General features: G+C 40.1%; 2 protein-coding genes across 4 annotated transcripts in view; one reads left to right on the top strand and one right to left on the bottom strand.

Moving 5' to 3' along the window:
- rsrc2 (arginine/serine-rich coiled-coil 2) overlaps positions 1-5,489 on the bottom strand; it is a 40,208-nt gene extending 34,719 nt beyond the window's left edge. For both annotated transcript variants that reach the window (XM_063034142.1, XM_063034141.1), the window contains exon 1: positions 5,386-5,489. In XM_063034142.1, coding sequence (XP_062890212.1) covers positions 5,386-5,391 — 6 coding nt within the window. In that variant the 5' untranslated portion in view covers positions 5,392-5,489. The remainder of the gene's footprint in view (positions 1-5,385) is intronic.
- Positions 5,490-7,574: 2,085 nt separating this feature from the next.
- The window catches only part of kntc1 (kinetochore associated 1), a 129,233-nt gene continuing 117,570 nt past the window's right edge, over positions 7,575-19,237 (top strand). Inside the window, exons 1-6 of one of the 2 annotated variants that reach the window (XM_063034215.1) lie at positions 7,575-7,715; positions 10,026-10,166; positions 11,082-11,202; positions 12,575-12,690; positions 13,068-13,140; positions 18,928-19,005. In XM_063034215.1, coding sequence (XP_062890285.1) covers positions 10,035-10,166; positions 11,082-11,202; positions 12,575-12,690; positions 13,068-13,140; positions 18,928-19,005 — 520 coding nt within the window. In that variant the 5' untranslated portion in view covers positions 7,575-7,715; positions 10,026-10,034. Of the gene's footprint in view, positions 7,716-10,022; positions 10,167-11,081; positions 11,203-12,574; positions 12,691-13,067; positions 13,141-18,927; positions 19,006-19,237 lie in introns of both variants that reach the window. The other variant, XM_063034214.1, reaches the window with a different exon arrangement.

Here is a 19,237-nt window from a genome sequence, read left to right as displayed (position 1 = left end):
GTCTTTCTGAATTTAATGTCTAACTAGAGTAGCCAAATATCAGAGTTATATTATACATGCATACTTTGAAAATAAAATGAACATTTGAACCTTTAATACTGCTCTATTGGGAGTATTCTATAGGCCCCCTGGTAGCAGCAGATACAGAAGAGCAGATTGGGAGGCAGATGTTGGAAAGGTGCAAAAATAACAGGGTTGTTATCATGGGCGACTTTAACTTCCCTAATATTCATTGGCACCTGATTAGTTCCAAGGGTTTAGATGGGGCAGAGTTTGTTAAGTGTGTCCAGGACGGATTCCTGTCACAGTATGTTGACAGGCCGACTAGGGGGAATGCCATACCAGATCTAGTATTAGGTAATGAACCAGGTCAGGTCACAGATCTCTCAGTGGGTGAGCATCTGGGGGACAGTGACCACTGCTCCCTGGCCTTCAGCATTATCATGGGAAAGGATAGTATCAGAAAGGACAGGAAAATTTTTATTTGGGGAAGGGCAAATTATGAGGCCATAAGGCTAGAACTTGTGGGTGTGAATTGGGATGATGTTTTTACAGGGAAATGTACTATGGACATGTGGTCGATGTTTAGGAATCTCTTACAGGATGTTAGGGATAAATTTGTCCCGGTGAGGAAGATAAAGAATGGTAGGGCGAAGGAACCACGGGTGACAAGTGAGGTGGAAAATCTAGTCAGGTGAAAGAAGGCAGCATACATGAGGTTTAGGAAGCAAGGATCAGATGGGTCTATTGAGGAATATAGGGTAGCAAGAAAGGAGCTTTAGAAGGGGACATGAGAAGGCCTTAGTGAGTAGGGTAAAGGAAAACCCCAAGGCATTCTTCAATTATGTGAAGAACAAAAGGATGACAGGAGTGAAGGTAGGACCAATTACAGATAAAGTTGGGAAGATGTGACTGGAGGCTGCGGAAGTGAGCAAGGCATTCACCAATGAGAAGGAACTTGATGACGGTGAGGACAATGTGAGTGAGGTTGATGTTCTGGAGCATGTAGATATAAAGGGAGAGGAGGTGTTGGAGTTGTTAAAATACATTAGGACAGATAAGTCCCCGGGGCCTGACGGAATATTCCCCAGCCTGCTCCACGAAGCGAGGGAAAAGATTGCTGAGCCTCTGGCTAGGATCTTTATGTCCTCGTTGTCCACGGGAATGGTACCGGAGGATTGGAGGGAGGCGAATGTTGTCCCCTTGTTCAAAAAAGCTAGTAGGGATAGTCCAGGTAATTATAGACCAGCGAGCCTTGCATCTGTGGTGGGAAAGCTATTGGAAGATTCGTAGAGATAAGATCCATGGGCATTTAGAGAATCATGGAATGATCAGGGACAGTCAGCATGGCTTTGTGAAGGGCAGATTGTGTCTAACAAGCCTGATAGAGTTGAGGAGGTGACCAGGCATATAGATGAGTGTAGTGCAGTGGATGCGATCTACATCGATTTTAATAAGGCGTCTGACAAGGTTCCACACAGTAGGCTTATTCAGAAGGTCAGAAGGCATGGGATCCAGGGAGGTTTGGCCACGTGGATTCAGAATTGGCTTGCCTGCAGAAGGCAGAGGGTCGTGGTCAAGGGAGTACATTCAGATTGGAGGGTTATGACTAGCGGTGTCCCACAAGGATCTGTTCTGGGACCTCTACTTCTCATGATTTTTATTAACGACCTGGATGTGGGGGTAGAAGGGTGGGTTGGCAAGTTTGCAGACGTCACAAAGGTTGGTGGTGTTGTAGATAGTGTAGAGGATTGTCGAAGATTGCAGAGAGACATTGATAGGATGCAGAAGTGGGCTGAGAAGTAGCAGATGCAGTTCAACCCCGAGAAGTGTGAGGAACTTTGGAACGACAAACTCCAAGGCAGAGTACAAAGTAAAAGGCAGGATACCTGGTAGTGTGGAGGAGCAGAGGGATCTGGGGGGTACATGTCCACAGATCACTGAAAGTTGCCTCACAGGTGGATAGGGTAGTTAAGAAAGCTTATAGGGTGTTAGCTTTCATAACTAGAGAGATAGAGTTTAAGAGACGCAATGCAATGATGCAGCTCTATAAAATTCTGGTTAGGCCACACTTGGAGTACTGTGTCCAGTTCTGGTCGCCTCACTATAGGAAGGATGTGGAAGCATTCGAAAGGGTACACAGGAGATTTACCTGGTTTAGAGTATGGATTATGATCAGAGATTAAGGGAGCTGGAGCTTTACTCTTTGGAGAGAAGGAGGATGAGAGGAGACATGATAGAGGTATACAAGATATTAAGAGGAACAGATAGAGTGGATAGTCAGCGCCTCTTCCCCAGGGCACCACTGCTCAATAGAAGGGGACATAGCTTTAAGGTAAGGGGTGCGAAGTTCAAGGGGGATATTAGAGGAAGCTTTTTTACTCAGAGAGTGGTTGGTGCGTGGAATGCATTGCCTGAGTCAGTGGTGGAGGCAGGTACACTAGTGAAGTTTAAGAGACTACTAGACAGGTAAATGGAGGAATTTAAGGTGGGGGGTTATATGGGAGGCAGGGGTTGAGGGTTGGCACAACATTGTGGGCCGCAGGGCCTGCAATGTGCTGTACTATTCTATGTTCTATTTAAGAAGGAAGAGAGAAAACAGAACTACAAACCATGACCCTGACATAAATAAGACGGAAACAACAAATAGGACGGGATATTTTAAAATCATACCAAGATGGTGGAAGCAGGGTACTTGGAAAATGCTAATAGATATGGGTCAAGTCAAGGTTAGATTTGTGAAAGTTTGATAAGTCTTACTTTTTAAAAAAAATGTTGTTACCACCAGAATACGTAGAGACTGAAACGTCAAAATCATCAAAAATTACTACTTTTTTGAATTGATGTCCATCGGCCCAAATGGACAAATTGCTACAAGCAGATACAACAGACACTATTTAAAACTGTTTGCTTTAAGAACAGTGCAGTGCCTATCAGCTACCTAATGCACATGACTGGCGCCAGTTAGATGTTTGGCAACAGTCTCCCGTCCCGATTAAGCAGCATCGTGTCCCAAATAAGTGGCTCGCCCAATTAACTGGAATTCACTGTATATACAAGTGGAATGAAGGTTAATTGGATCGATTTTCAGGATGGAGGCTGGCCATACAAAGAAAGATTATGCAGACCAGACTTACATTTCTAATTCTTCTCAAGTCAAGAATGTCAATTACCTCAAAATTTTTAATGGACTAAACAGAAGAGAATGAGTAGGTCATTGGAATGCAAGGTGCAAAATAAAGAGCTATTCAGAACTGACAGGAACAGAAATTTCTTCACCCAAAAGATTTCAAATATCTGGAATTTCCCATCAGGAGCATCTATCAGAAGCATTGTGGAGGCTCAATTGCTGAGCAAATTCTAGATAAATATTGTTGATTAAGGGAATCAATGAATGTTGAGTTAGCACAGGAAAGTGAAGCTGAACATCAGCTATAATCAATCTGAACATCAGCTATAATCAATCTGAAAGGCGAAGCAGATGGAATGGGCTGAATGCCCTTGTTTACTTTTTCCTCTTAAAGATGCGTACAGATTCACATTAAACATTCAATAGCAAGCAAGTATTTTCACTTTAAAAAAACCAGCTGACCACTTTCAAGGTTGTCCTGCCATTCAATAAGATCATAGTGATTTTAGTAATTTGTCTGATTTCCCCTATGGTTCAAAGGATTTACCACAATTAGTCTCACACAGAATTAACAACTCATTCACAGGGTTATGAAGATTTTGAAGATTCACAAAAGGAAATCCTTCACCTCAGGAGAAAGAGGAAGTAGCTCTAATTGAAGTGGTTCTCAGTGTACTAATAAGGTGCAGCAAGTAGTGTTCCCACTCTGACATCTTGACCCTTCTCTACCTATCACCTTCTCCAGTGCCCCTCCTCCTTCCTTTTCTCCTACAGTCCACTCTCCTCTCTTATCAGATTCCTTCATCTCCAGCCCTTTACATTTCCCTCCCACCTGGCTTCACCAAGCCTAATTATTACAAAAAATATTGATAAGGAACTCAGAAAATCCTCTTAGCTCGAAAAAAGTGTGCCTTGGAATATCCATGTTCACTCAAGAGACAGATAGAGGTTCAACTTAACTTTCAGTCAACAGGATACTTATCCTACAAAATATTAATAGTTTTTCTGGTATACAAGTCTTGGAATGAGGCAATGAACTCACAAACCACCAAGAGAAGAAAGCAACAATAACTAAAAGTCCCAGTGAATTCCTATGTTAACTTGTCACAATACCAGTAGAATCAACTGGATGTAGAGTATGTTTTTTTCTTAACTCATTAGTTACTTCAACACTTTCTTGTCATTCAACATTCACAACATCCACTTGAAACTCTATTTTTTTTAAAGAGACAATTTCTGTATTTTGACGGGGCTTCGGGAACATCAATCTTGGCAGAAAATTGCGTTTAAAGAACACAACAGCATAGAAGATAGTTACTCAGCCCTTCAATTTTGTGTCAAGGGAACCGCACGCTTTCCTTGTAGCCCTCCATATTGTCTCTTTAAAATACTGATCTGATTGCTTATCGAAAGACACTAATAAATCAGCTTCCACTTTGTAAGGCAAGACAACTCGCACGCTAACCACAAACACCAACCATTGTTTTCCTTCATGTCACTTTTGATTCCTTTACCAATTATCTTAAATGTAAGCGATCTTCAACCCTTCCCATTAGCGAGGATTTTAAAAAATTATATCGAAACAAGCGATTCTGGACTGGCTTTGTTAATCGAACCCAAATTTGATAGTCCTTTATACCATTGTTCTTCCAGACGTTTCCTTTCACAAGTGCGATTACAGAGTCATTAAAATAAATGGATTGCATATTCGAACGTTGTTTCAGGCCGTAAAGCTTTAAACTCAAATCGCTAATTCTTCACATAAAATAGTGTTCACGTAAACCCTCACACGCAAACTGTGCAGCTCTGTTATTTGGCAGGGACAAATATTTATTTATACTCATTAAATAGGTCTAGGATTGTCGAAAAACGAAAGCGAGTTTTCTGGCTGCAACCATCATCTGGCGGAATACCCAATGCGGCCACTCACAAAGCTCAATAGACCATCCTCGTACACCAAATTAATCCCCACCAACCAAAACAACGAAAGGCATAATCAATCTGCTAACATTTACAAAACTGCATAACTATCATATTCGAACTAAGCAGGCTCATAATAATCAGGTTTGAGGGAATGTTCCAGAAAACAAAGTATTTCCAACATGGCGCCTGCCGCCATTTTCTCTGGAGCTACTTTCACCGCTTCAATACCAACTGCAGCCTTTTGAGGCCATCCGATTGATCGGAACCGCCAAGCAAAACCTGAAAAGCAAAAAAAACACACACACACAATCGCGACTTAGATGAGTACGTACTGCCATCCTCTCAAGCGCTTCTGAGAGAAGGAACCGTCTCCCCGCCGCCAACCAGCTCCACTCGACAGCGCCTGGCCGACAATGCGCTCTGAGGCGAACGTGACCCGCCCCGCGCGGCGTTTCCGTGCGCGCGCACCGGCCCACTGCCGGCCTATCGCGTCGATCCCATCCGCAGACGCCCACCCGATGAGACATACCGCCGACGGATACCGTCTGACGGTGAATCTTCCTTTCCTTCCCTAAAATTCCACACTCCCCCCCTTACATTTCCTCAGGGCACTTCGCGGTTGACCCAAACAAAACTGGCCAGTGAACCGTGAACTACTTTCCCCGGTCCTGATGAGGAAGCCCTTGGACCATTGGTGCTGCCGGACTCGCTGAGTGTTTCCAACACTCTTGTGTTGGTCGGTTAAATATTTGGAGAAGGGTGTAGAAATTTAAGAAGAGATTGCTAAATACCGTGCAATACAAGTAGCGTGTCAGGTAGCATCTATGGGTGGGAATAAACGGTCTGGCATATACCGGTGATTTAAGGTTCTCCCACTGATCAGCATAATCTAAGCCTGTTCTGTGTTTTGGAGTCATTACAAACTACTGAGATATCAGCTAAAGGAAACTGCATGTAAAGTTGATGAGTGAACTGGTCCCACAACCTATGGACTCAACAATAGGTGTTCTCAGTACTATTTATTCGTATTTGCACATTGATTGTTGTTAGTCTTTGTGTGTGGTTACTCACTGATTCTATTGTATTTCTTAATTATGATGTGAATGACTGCAAGAAAATGAATTTTCTATTTTTTTTATTAAGCTACGGCACAGAACAGGCCCTTCTGGCCCTTCGACCTATGGTGCCCAGCAACTCCTGATTTCACCCGAGCCTAATCACAGGACAATTTACAATGGCCAATTAAGCCACTAACCAGTACGTCTTTGGACTGTGGAGGGAAACTAGAGCACTAGGAGGAAACCCACGCAGTCACAGGGAGAACATACAAAGTACTTACAGATAGCGGCAGAATTGAACTCTGAACTCCAGAGCTAACCACTACAGCACTGTAGATGAATAGCAGCAAGACATGCTCAACGGCTTATCCCTAGGTCACAGACATTCCCCAACCCTACATTCACCCTTTACTTAAGCTGAACAAATTCTTTTCCTCTCCTTCACAACTCTGATGAAGGATCTTCAACCTGAAATGTTAACACACACAGTTGTGGCTTGAACTGCTGAACATTTCCAGCATTTTTGTCTTTATTTTAACTTTGACAAACACTAGCCATTAGTAAATATACTACAGTCAAAAGGGCTTCTGAATTATCATTTTTTTTCTTGGTGGCTTCAAATTCTGAAAGCTAGAAAGTAAAATCATTAAAGATTTTGTTTTATCTCATTCCAAATAAAGTTTTTCTACATAATTACATTTAAAGAAAACGATAAAAGCTCACGATCACGAATGCAAAACAATGTTAGTTAGTTTTGGTATATAGTTCACCATATGGAATTGCAAAATTGAAATACAAACGAGAAAATCTGCAGCTGGTGGAAATCCAAGCAACGCACACAAAATGCTGGAGGAACTCAGCAGGTCAGGTAGCATCCGCAGAAAAGACCAGTCTCGGCCTAAAACGTTTACTGTTTACACTTTTTCCATAGATGCTACCTGACCTGCTGAGTTCCCCCAGCATTTTGTGTGTGCCCCTGAAATGCAAATACTATTCCAACGTAGACTTTAAAAACATGTTTCTCTCAACTCATGTCTTTAGTTATAATTAATCATTAAATTAAATCGAAACATTGAGAGTAAAATACCATTAACGTAACAAACTTGAAATGCTTGATATTATGAATTGCTCTTCCCGGGCATCAGCAAGTTGAGAGAGTTGCTTACAAAAGATATTTTATTTCTTTAGTATAATCCTGTCATCTAATATCACAAGATATTTCGCCGTCCTTTCTGTATTATTATTATTTTTATTAATTATGCATTGGAGAGGCATTAGTAACTATGTTGCAGACGTAAAGCAATACTTCACACCTCCAGCGGCTTATTATGCTGATATTACTGAAGGCACCTAGGTGAGACGCTTTGCCACGTTCCAATAGGGCAGATCACGTGACCACACGGACCGGTGGGCGGGGCTTACATCACGTCCGCTTCCAAGCGCGAGACGTGATGGGAGTTTGCTCCATCCCGCCAATTTGAAATAAAATTTGTGAGGAGAGATTAATTTCTGACAAGAGGTTTTTTAAAATCTGTTTTCCAATCGTTTTGGATGACGTTCTAGGTATCTTTTTTAAAAAAAACTCAGCGTCTGCCTTGTTGACGGTAGGTGTCCTTTCAATCGCTATGTTTGTTATTTTTTGCGTTATTTCAGCTTCCAAGAGCAGCCGCCGTTTTGGGCCTGTTAAAAACTGATTATTATAGACTGATGTCTATTATAAACCTACGGACTCTCACAGCTACCTGGACTATACCTCTTCCTACCCTGTTACTTGTAAAAAAAAATGCCATCTCCTTCTCTCAATTCCTCTGTCTCCGCCGCATCTGCTCTCAGGATGAGGCTTTTCATTCCAGAACGAAGAAGATGCCCTCCTTTTTCTAAGAAAGGGGCTTCCCTTCCTCCACTATCAACTCTGCCCTCAACCGCACCTCTTCCATTTCGCGCACATCTGCCCTCATTCATCCTCCCGCAACCCTACCAGGGATAGGGTTCCTCCTGTCCTCACCTACCACTCCACCAGCGTCCGCGTCCAGCGCATAACCCTCCGAAACTTCCGCCACCTTCACACACACACACACACACACACACTTTCTGCAGGGATCGCTCCCTACGCGACTCCCTTGTCCATTCGTCCATCCCCACCGATCTCCCTCCTGGCACTTATCCTTGCAAGCGGAACAAGTGCTACACCTCCCTCCCTCCCTACCATTCAGGGCCCCAAACAGTCCTACCAGGTGAGGCGACACTTCACCAGTCAGTCTGTTGGGGTCATCTCCTGTATTCAGTGCTCATGGTATATCGGTGAGACCCGACGTGGATTGGGAGACCGCTCCGCCGAGTATGGGTTTCTAGTTGGATAGCATAATAATTTCAGATTCTCATCTTGTTTTGCAGATTTCCCTAGGGCTCCACTGTTGCATATTTCTGAAATCTTCAGCTCAATAACACTTATATTTGCATTCTCCTTTCCCTTTTTAGCCTCCTGATTTCCCTTAGTATATATTTAGCTGCTGAAATCCTGCATTCTGAAATCATCTCAATAACCTTCCCTACCATGTATTTTTATGTTTAAAATTAATCTTTTTGACAGCCTTTTAGTTATGACATCAAACCTTTTTGTTTAATAATGTTCGTTTGAAGCATTTTGTGATTCACTATGTTAAAAGTGACCATAAGATTTAGGAGCAGACGTAGGCCATTCGGCTCATTGAGTCTGCTCCACCATTCAGTCATGAGCTGATCCACTTCATTCATTCATCCCCTCTCCTCTGCTTTCACCCCATACCTGTTGATAGCCTGGCTAATCAAGAACATATCTATCTGTCTTAAATACACCTAATCACTTGGCCTCCACAGCAGCTTGTGGCAACAAATTCCACAGATTTACCACCCTCTGACTAAAATAATTTCTCCGCATCTCAGTCGTCCTTCAATCCTGAAGTCATGCCCTCTTGTCCTAGAATTCCCTACCATGGGAAATAACTTTGCCATATCTAATCTGTTCGGGTCTTTTAACATTAGGAATGTTTCTATGAGATTCCCTCCTCATTCTCCTGAACTCCAGAGAATACAGCCCAAGAGCTGACTGACGTTCCTCATACAGTAACCCTTTCATTCCCAGAATCATTCTTGTAAATCTTCTCTGAACCCTCTCCAATGTCAGTATATCCTTTCTAAAATAAGGAGCCCAAAACTGCAAATAATACTCTTAAGTGTGGTCTCACGAGTGCCTTATAGAGCCTCACCATCACATCCCAGCTCTTGTATTCTATACTGTACCTCTAGAAATGAATGCCAACATTACATTCACCTTCTACACAACCAACTCAACCTGGAGGTTAACCTTTAGGGTATCTTACACAAGGGTTCCCAAGTCCCTTTGCATGTCTGCATTTTGAATTCTCTCCCCATCTAAATAATAGTCTGCCCATTTATTTCTTCCACCAAAGTGCATGGCCATACACTTTCCAACATTGTATTTCATTTGCCACTTCTTTGCCCATTCTCCTAAACTATCTAAGTCTCTTTTCAGGCTCTCTGTTTCTTCAACACTACCCGCTCCTCCACCTGTCTTTGTATTGTCAGCAAATTTAACCACAAACCCATTAATCCTATAGTCCAAATTATTGACGTGTATAGTAAAAAGTAACGGTCCCAACACTGACCCCTGTGGAACTCCACTGGTAATTGGCAGCCAGCCAGAATAGGATACCTTTATTCCCACTCTCTGTTTTCTGCCAACCAGCCAATGCTCCACCCACACTAGTAACTCCCCTGTAATTCCATGGGCTCTTATCTTGCTAAGCAGCCTCAAGTGCGGCACCTTGTCAAAGGCCTTCTGAAAAGGCCTTGGTGTTATATAAATAAAAAATATTGATTGATTGTTAATACCAGTGCATTTTTTATTATAGCAGTTGTTCAAGATGTGGAATGACATTGAACTTCTCACAAATGACGACACGGGTAGTGGTCGGCTAAATTTTGAGGCCAGAAAAGAGAGTGGTACAGCTCTTTATCAAGTTGATACTATCGCTAAAATATCCTCTTCAGTGTCGGTAAGTTTCTGTAAAATATGTACAGGGGGGCACCAGGAAGTAAGACAGGTCGCGTAGTGTTTAGCTCAGTGTTATTACAGCTTGGGATGTTCCTAAGACCAGAGTTCAATTCAGACAATGTTCAGAGAGGAGTCTCTGTACTTCTTTGTATGGAATACGTGGGGTTTCCCTGGGTGCTTCAATTTCCTCCCACAGTCCAAATATGTACTCGGTAGGTTAATTGCTCGTTGTAAATTGTCCCGTGATTAGGTTAGGGTTAATCGGGGTTGTGTGGCTTGAAGGGCCTAATCGGCATTATATTGCTAAGTGTAAATACACCTCAAAAACAATTTAAAAATAGGTTTTTTGGTGTAATTTTAAATAGCTTGTAAGCCATTGTTGTACTTCAAATAATTAATATGATTTGGCCATTAAAATAACATCTGAAGTCACTTTCAAGACACAAAACCACTTTAGTAATGTACATCACTGTTGGATCTCCATTTATTAAACATTGTAGTCAGAAACCTGTACAACTCCGTGACAATGTGTTGATTGGTCAATGGTCCTTTGGTTTGCTGCATGTTTTATATTCACACTGCAAAAAGTAAATATTTTAATACTCAAAATCTGGTAATTGATATGTCATGCAAAAATCAAGTGAATACAGTAATTTATTTTAAGCCAGGGCCATTGCTTATAGGAGAGCTATCCAGTTTCAACATGACTGAATGAATCAAACTTTCAAGTTGGGTTTTAAAAATATGCATATCGATAATTTATTTTTCATTCTCTATAGATTTGCAAATGGTTGATTAAGAGAAATCAAATTTATTTCTACATCAGATATGATACTCCACTTTCAATATCATCTATTTAGTTTTTAACTGACAAGTTTAATAGTTATATAAAATATAATATTCACTTGTTACTTAGGTGTCAGTCAGTCCTAAACTCTATGCCTATAGCAACTCTGATGGCTGTGTGGTGGTTGTGGACCAGTCAGTATTAATTATGGACCAGATTTGTCAGTCAGTGGTACTGCAGCTTCAATTTGGTGAGTAATATTAGCTTATTTGCTTACTTTAATCCAAAATATTCCGGAGAGTTGAAGAAGACCATCACAACAGCTTCTAGTTGCACCTGTGAAGACCAGTTAATAGATAATTGTTAACAATGCAATTATAAAGTTTTCAAATTTTTGGCAGGCTTCCTAAGAAGTATAGTAATGCAGGCTGGGGCTGCCTGTTGATGCAAAAATAAGTACAAACTTGCGCTTGTACTGAAGCTGTGAATGTCCTAAAGCTTTATGTCTGTATAAATTACTTAGAAATATCTTCATTGCCTGGTATGAAAGAGTAATCTATGCTTCCGTTGAATTGCAAATTTTTCAGTTTCCTTTCCAACTAGTGAATCGGGCTTGGTATCTTAAATGCCTTTATACCAAGGCAGTTTGCCTGTCCTAAGTCTGTTCTGAGCTTTTTCCACAGAGAGCTCTGTAAATGGGCTTAATAGCAAATTCAGTATCTGAAAGATGTCAACATGTGATGAATACTGAAAGCATAATTTGATTTCAAAAGCCATTCCCTTAAAGTCATTATTGCTGTTTAGTTTAAATGATAATTAAGAAATGGTTTGGTAGTAGCAGTATGAAGTATTTTCTGTGGATTGTAACAGCAAAACACAAAATAGCTGATTTAGATCCAGCATCTATCATGAATAAAACTTACTGTATTTAACTTGGGATACCGAGAGTCTCAGCAACACAACTGAGAGGAAAATCACTATGTACTTAAAAAAAAAAAGAAAAAAAAAAGCAGTTCCAGTAATAACTGAACACTTTGTGATTTTTGTATCAATTCAAACAGCAGTGTAAAGTGTGCAAGTGATGGGAATGACAATTTGGCAGACCATCAGGGCAACTGTAATATGCTTGAAATATTGCTCAATTGTCATTAAAATATTTAAGTTGAGATGAGAGCATGTGAAACAGCTGATATGCAACGTTACTTTAAATATAAATATTTATAAAGCATTGTGCCAGATACTTAAGCAGGTTTCAAATATAGTGATTCGATCGGTGAAAGGTTCTTACATAATTAGTTTCTCTTTCCTCCTAAGTGTGTTGATAAATTGAGGCAAAAACACTGGTTCTAGTTTTCCTCCTCTTGTTCCTTGAAAGTTGCTGGAATACAGTTTTATTTCAATAACCGATCTTGCATGGAACTAAATGGTTGAGTTTTTAAAATTATTTGATTGTGATTTTTAAATCATTTGGAAATTAATGTAATTGGACAAGATAATTTCTGCATACCAATCATATCTGAAGTGTTTCCTCCATTCCAGAGCACTTTAAGGTAATGAATTGTAGGAAAGCCTACCTTCAGGTGGTCTTAATATATTTTAATTTTCTGCTGTGTCAACTGTAGATACTGAAGTGGATGTGGTGGCACTTTGTCAGGAAGGACAGTTTCTGATGGTTGGAGAAAGAAATGGAAATCTTCATCTACTGCATGTGAAGTCCAGACAAACCTTACTAACTAATGTAAGTTGACATTTATTTTGGTAGATGGGATTAATTAAACAATCTTGTTATCAAAACATTCCAAAAAGTGCTTTTCTCAGCAGTGATTCTTTGTGACTTCCAAGGTTCCTGATCTTTTAAATTTTCATGGTAATTTTGTTTCGTGAATTTGGATGGTCAGACAAGTTGATATCGAATGTAAATTATTTCCAGGACTAAGCGTTTGTTACTTTTTGAGGAATGTGACATTAACCACATACTATGTTGTTGCATCTGCTAATATTATTAATTAGCATTGTTGCTGCTGTTGGAGTTCTGTAATCAATTATTTTAGAAGTTAGTATTTAATTGTGCCATAAATAACATGCTCTTTTATAGCTCCTTATCTTTCTTGGCAGTCATTGATGAAGAATTCTTCAAAAGGGAAGACTTACCTAAGCCTTACTTTGGAGGAGGAAGTCTCTCAAGCAGGTGCCCTTTTTTTTGGTTCAGCAATTGTTTTTGTTTATCAAAAAATATGCTCAAGAAATAATATTTTCCTTTGTTTATTTTTACCATATTTTGACATTGGAAGCCGAATGTTGTTACTGATATCGTAGCTGATATTTTTTCCTTAAATTCCCTATCAAGCCAGGTGTCTCAGTGTTAAGGAATTTTTATAAGGTTAACTAACTTTACAGTTTTACAAAAGTTAGCCAATAATACAAAAGAGGATACAAAAAGTTTTTTTTCCAGATATATAAAGAATAAAAGATTGACGAGCGTAGACATTGGAACACTGGAAAATGATGTTGGAGAGGTAGGAACAGGAACAAAGAAAAGGCGGACAAACTCGATTAAGTATTTTGAATCAGCTTTCACTGTGAAAGACACTAGCAGAATGCCAGAAAAGCAAGAGAGTCAGGGGATAAAAGTGAGTGTCATTGCCACTACAAAGGAGAAGGTCTTAGGAAGCTAAAAAGTCTTGAGGTAGATAACAGGTGGACCACACCCTAGGGTTCTGAAGGAGATAGCTAAAGAGATTGTGGAAGCATTAGCACTGATCCTCCAACAATCACTAGATTCTGGAATGGTCCTGGAGGACTGGAAGAATGCAAATGTCACTCCAGTCTTCAAGAAAGACGGGAGGCAGAAGGAAGGAAATTATAGGTCAGTTAGCCTAACCTCAGTACTTGGGAAGGTGTTGGAGTCTATTATTAAGGATGAGGTTTCCATGTACTTGGTGGCACATGACAAAATAGGTCAAAGTCAGCATGGTTTCCTTACGGAGAAATTTTGCCTGATAAATCTGTTAGAATTCTTTGAGGCAATAAGACAAGATAGACAAAAGAGAGTCAATAGATGTTTATTTGGATTTTCAAACAGCCTTTGACAAAGTGCCACATAAGGTTGCTTAACAAGATAAGTGGTATTAAAGGAAAGATACTAGGATGGATAGAAAATAGATTGACTGGCAGGAGCCAAGGAGTCAGAATAAAGGGAGACTTTTTTGGTTGGCTGCCTATGACAAGTGATGTTCTGCATGGGTCGGTATTGGGACCACTTCTTTTCATATTATATGTCAGAGACTTGATGAAAGAATTTATAGTAGTGTGGCCAAGTTTGCAGAAAATATGAAGTTAGGTGGAGAGGCAGGTTGTGTCGAGGAAGCAGAGAGTCTGCAGAAGTATCTAGACAGATAGAAAGAATGGGCAGATGGAATAGAGTGTAGGGTCATGCACTTTGGTAGAAGGAGTAAAGCCATAGACTATTTTCTAAATGGCAGGGGGCTGGAATTCAGTAATGAGAGGTACATGGGGACTTGGGAGTCCTTCTGCAAGATTCCTTAAAGATTATCTTTCGGTCAAGATGGCGCCAGTGAACAATGATTCCTCAGGCAGCATCTTCTCAATAGTCAATAATTTCAGTTTTTCTATATCTTCTACTTATTCTTTTTATGTGTTTTTGAAACTGTTGGAGCCTGTGACTTAGTCTGTAATTCGATTGAATGAGCTCGTACTCTGTTGTTCCCGAGAAAAGTCCAGGAGAGAAATGCGAGCACAAGCTACCATGAGAAGAAGCTCAGAGACAAGGGGCCATGATTGATTACATTTCTCACCAATTAAAGCATTGATAAAGATTGAAACATTGAGGCAAATGTGGAAGTGAATGAGAAGTTCTGAGGCTCTGCTGGTGCACATTGCTGCCCTTGGAGGGCCTGCTGGGTCCTGATGCTCTCGGAGATGTTATCGAAATTCTGAGATTTATGGATGGGACTGTAGTTCATATTGGCCCCTTTCAGTTCTGTTTTTTTTTTGTGTTCTTGTCCATTCTTACTTGTTGCCGATTGGCAGGCTGTGGGTTTGGGGTTTGATGTTTCTGTTATTGTTTGTCCATGTGGATGATCTGTTAGTTTTTGTGTGAGGGAGGAGTTTGGGAGGTTTGGGGGTTTGTGCGTTTTCGTTTCTTTTTGTGCGGGGGGGGGAACTGATGTCTTTCTTTCAACTACTATGGATTTCTGTATTTTATGGCTATCTGGAGAAGTTGTATTCTGCATACATACTTCGATAATAAAATGAATCTTTGAACTTGCAGGTTCAGTCAGTGGTAAGGAAGGCAAATGCAATGTTAGCATTCATTTTGAAAGGACTAGAATACAAAAATGAGGATATCATGCTGAGGCTTTATAAGGCATTTGTCAGACTGCTGTTGGAGTATTGTAAGCAGTTTGGGCTTTATTAAGAAAAGATGTGCTGGCCAGTGGAAGTTCATGGCAATGATCCCAGGAATGAAAGGGTTAACATGAGCATTCGATGACTGGGCCTATACTTGCTGGAGTTTAGAAGAATAAGGGGGAATCTCATTGAAACCTATCGAATATTGAAAGGCCAGGTAGAGTGGCTGTGGAGAGCATGTTTAGTGGGGGAGTCTAGGACCAGAGAGCACAGCCTCAGAACAGAGGGACAACAATTTAGAACAGAGATGAGGAGGAATTTGTTTCGCCAGAGGGTGATGAATCTGCTGTGGAAGCCAAGTCATTGAGCATTGAGTATGCTTAAAGCGGAGGTTGATAGGTTTTTGATTAATCAGGGCATTAAAGGTTATGGGGGCAAGACAGGAGGAATGGGATTGAGAGTGATAATAGATCAGGCACGATGGAATGGCAGAGCAGGCTTGGTGAGCCGAATGGAATAATTCTGCTCCTGTGCCTTGTGGTCTGAAACACTGGGACTTTTCCTTACTGAAGCAGAAAGTTCTAATTTAAACTGATTTTGGCTATGTTGTTGATGTAGAGTTCAGCCAATTCTTTCCTCTTCCTCAGCTACAAATTTAAGGTTCAAAGTCACTAGTTTTTCCCGTGTGGATTCTACAGGAATTTACTTTTACTGCCTGTTGCCTTTTGATTAGGTACAGTCGTAATTTACTTCCCTCAATACCTGGTGACTTATTGCTCTGTGCTGTTTGGCATAGTTGGTGCTCATAACTGGACACACTACTCCACCTGCAGACTAATTGAAGCAATGTGCAAGTTCAGCCTTAGTTTTGTATTTTATATATATTTTGATATAAACCAAGCTATAGCAAATATCTGTCTGCACATGGAGACTTCTTTACTCACAGCTTTAAAATCTTAACATTAAAGGTGTATTTACTTATCTATTGTTACTTAATATATTATTTCATATTCTTTTCTATACTCTCATTGTATTGATCTTTCTATGGTTTATTGTAATGCTTAAATTGGAATCATCTGTGGATTTTGTTTTGCCTTTGCTGATCAGTTAGTTAAATCTAGGTAATTTGAATATACAGTAAGTGTAACAATGGTCATTTTAAAATGTCAAGGAATAATTCATAAATCATAAAAATTGCAGATGCTGGGCATCTGAAGTACAAACATAGAGTGTTTACAAAATTTTAAGTTAGGCAGCATCTGTTGAAGGAGATATACTTTTGGTCAAATCCCATGCCCCAACTTCCATTTCCCAATCTGTAGAATGGCTTTCACTATCACCTTGTTCATTCTTGTAAATGTCTATCCATTTGGCCACATTCCCTTGCAGTTAATTTGCTTGGGCCTCTGTACTTTAAAGGTCCTTTTACAGCTCCCAGATGAGATGCATCAATTTACCTGTACAAAGCTGAAAATGGGGATTGTTGATAATAGTGAGTGATCAGACCAGCATCTACGAAAACTGAAGCTGTCTCCCTGTTTTTCTTTTCTCCACAGATGTTGGCTAAGTTTCTGAGGTTTCTCTCAAGTTTTTCTATTTTTTTTAAATTAACCTATTTTACATTCAAGATTGGTCAAACCCAACCTCCCATTTAGAACTCTGTAATGTGTTATTTTGAGTAACCCCTTTTACTTCAAGTGCTTTGAAAACTTCTGCCAGTACTCTGCTAATACCTGGAACGTTAACTGGCTTGCAAGGCTGTGAACATCAGCGTATCCAAAGTCCTGCCAATATCATAACTTATATATAGTCCTATTCACTCAGCAGCCACTGGATTGTGTTGACATTGATTCAAATACAATTTTCATAGAGATCAAAGCCATTTATGGCTTCACATCTTTTTCTCTCTTTTTTGCTGTATACATCTCTAATACAGACAGTACCCAGGTTGTGTAAAGAGCCTTAGATTGTTACTAGGAACAGAAGTTTAACCCATGTGATATCACTATATACACTTGCTCCATCGTGGCACCCTCCCCACCATTGAAGATATTTTCAAAAGGTGGGGCCTCAAAAATATCGCATCATCATTGAAGGCCTTCATCATCCGGGAAATGCTCTCTTCTCTTTATTCCGATCAGGGCAGAACAGGAGTCTGAAGTTCCTCACTCAGCAATTCAGAAACTGCTTCTTCCCCTCTGTCATCAGGTTTCTGAACAGTCCATAATACTGTTTAAATTTTGCATTATTTATTTTGAAATTTGTAGTAATTTTATTTGTTTGAACTGTATTGCTACAAAGCAACGAGGTTTACATTATGAAACAGTGATAATAAGCCATTTACAAAGGAGAAAATCTGCAGTTGCTGGAAATCCAAGCAACACACACAAAATGCTGGAGGAACTCAGCAGGCCAGGCAGCTTCCATAGAAAAGAGTAAACAGTCGACGTTTTGGACCGAGCCCTTCATCAGGACTGTAGAAAAAAAAATCAGAGTTGGAAGGTGGGAGGAGAGGAGGAAGAAACGCAAGGTGATAGGTGAAACCTGGAAGGGGAGCAGGGGTGAAGTAAAAAATGGGAAGTTGATTGGCGAAAGAGGTACACAGCTGGACAAGGGGAAATCTGATGGGAGAGGACAGAAGGCCATGGAACAAAGAAAATGGGGAGGAGCACCAGCGATGGGCAGGTAAGGAGATAAGAAAAGGAAAAGTGAATGGGGAATGGTGAAGGGGGGGTGGGGGCATTACCGGAAGTTCGAGAAATCGATGTTCGTGCCATCAACTTGGACGCTACCCAGTCGGAATATAAAGTGTTGCTCCTCAAACCTGAGTGTGACCTCATTGTGACATGGACTGACATGACACAATAGTAAGCCATATTCAGATGCTATAATTTTATTTCATTGAATATTCATTCTAATAATTCCTATAATTAAACTAATGATATGAATATATACAATATCCAGCTATTAATGTACGCCATGAAGCTATTTATTTTTACTAGCTTCAGAAATACCTTTTTTTTTAAAAAAACTTCTCTCATGCATTTGTAAAGTCAGATTTCCATTAGTCAGTCATTTGTAACTCAGGAAGTCCTTTTTTTCATGTTTCTACTGTCTGTCACTATCTTTTAACATAATCCGTAAAGTTGCTAATCAAGATCTTTGTAATCATCTTAAATGTCTTGTTGTCACTTGTAAATTGTTGGCTTGGTACATCTGCACTGTGCTTCATTAGGATGTTTCCCTATTTGACAAGGCCTATCTGTAAGCAGTTGTCCTAATGGCAATTTTCAAGTTCAATTTAGATAAAATTTTCCAGCTTGTTTTGTGGCAATTTAAATGTATTTTTTTTTCTTTTTGTGTGTTTTGCTTCATTTTACTTTTTCACAGGCAGAGAGAAGAGTATAACACCTTCAATCTTTTCCTTTTGTGTTTTTTTCCCTTAAGATTGCTACTTCTGTGCATTCAACCTCACCTTTCAACTGTAACTGATAGTTAGCTCCTGGAATAAATTGAACATTTTAATCATCAATTTGTGATAGGAATCTCATCCTTTACAGTAAGGTTATGGTGCTTTTAAAACTTTATTTCCCCCCCATTTTAGGCACCTACTATGTGGTTCTGCTAACCAACAGTGGTTTCTTCTGGGTTTCATGTCTTCAGCTTGCTAGACTTCAGAAAGGTAAGACTTGTATTGCCTTTAATGGTAAAGCACAAGGCTGTAAGGGTAGAGTTTAGTCAACGTGATGAAGTAAACATATAGCATCTTGTCTTCATCATATGAGCATTGAGTACAATAGTTGGGATGCCATATTACTGCTGTATGAGAAATTGGTGATCCCACACCTAGCATATTGTGCACAGTTCTATTGCTATGTTATAGGAAGCTTGTGATTAAGCTAGAGAGATGCAGA

This window comes from Mobula hypostoma, chromosome 27, assembly GCF_963921235.1.
Source record: "Mobula hypostoma chromosome 27, sMobHyp1.1, whole genome shotgun sequence".
Lineage (NCBI taxonomy): Eukaryota > Metazoa > Chordata > Chondrichthyes > Myliobatiformes > Myliobatidae > Mobula > Mobula hypostoma.
The sequence above is the reverse complement of the archived record's forward strand: the minus strand, read 5'-3'. Positions and strand labels throughout refer to the sequence as shown.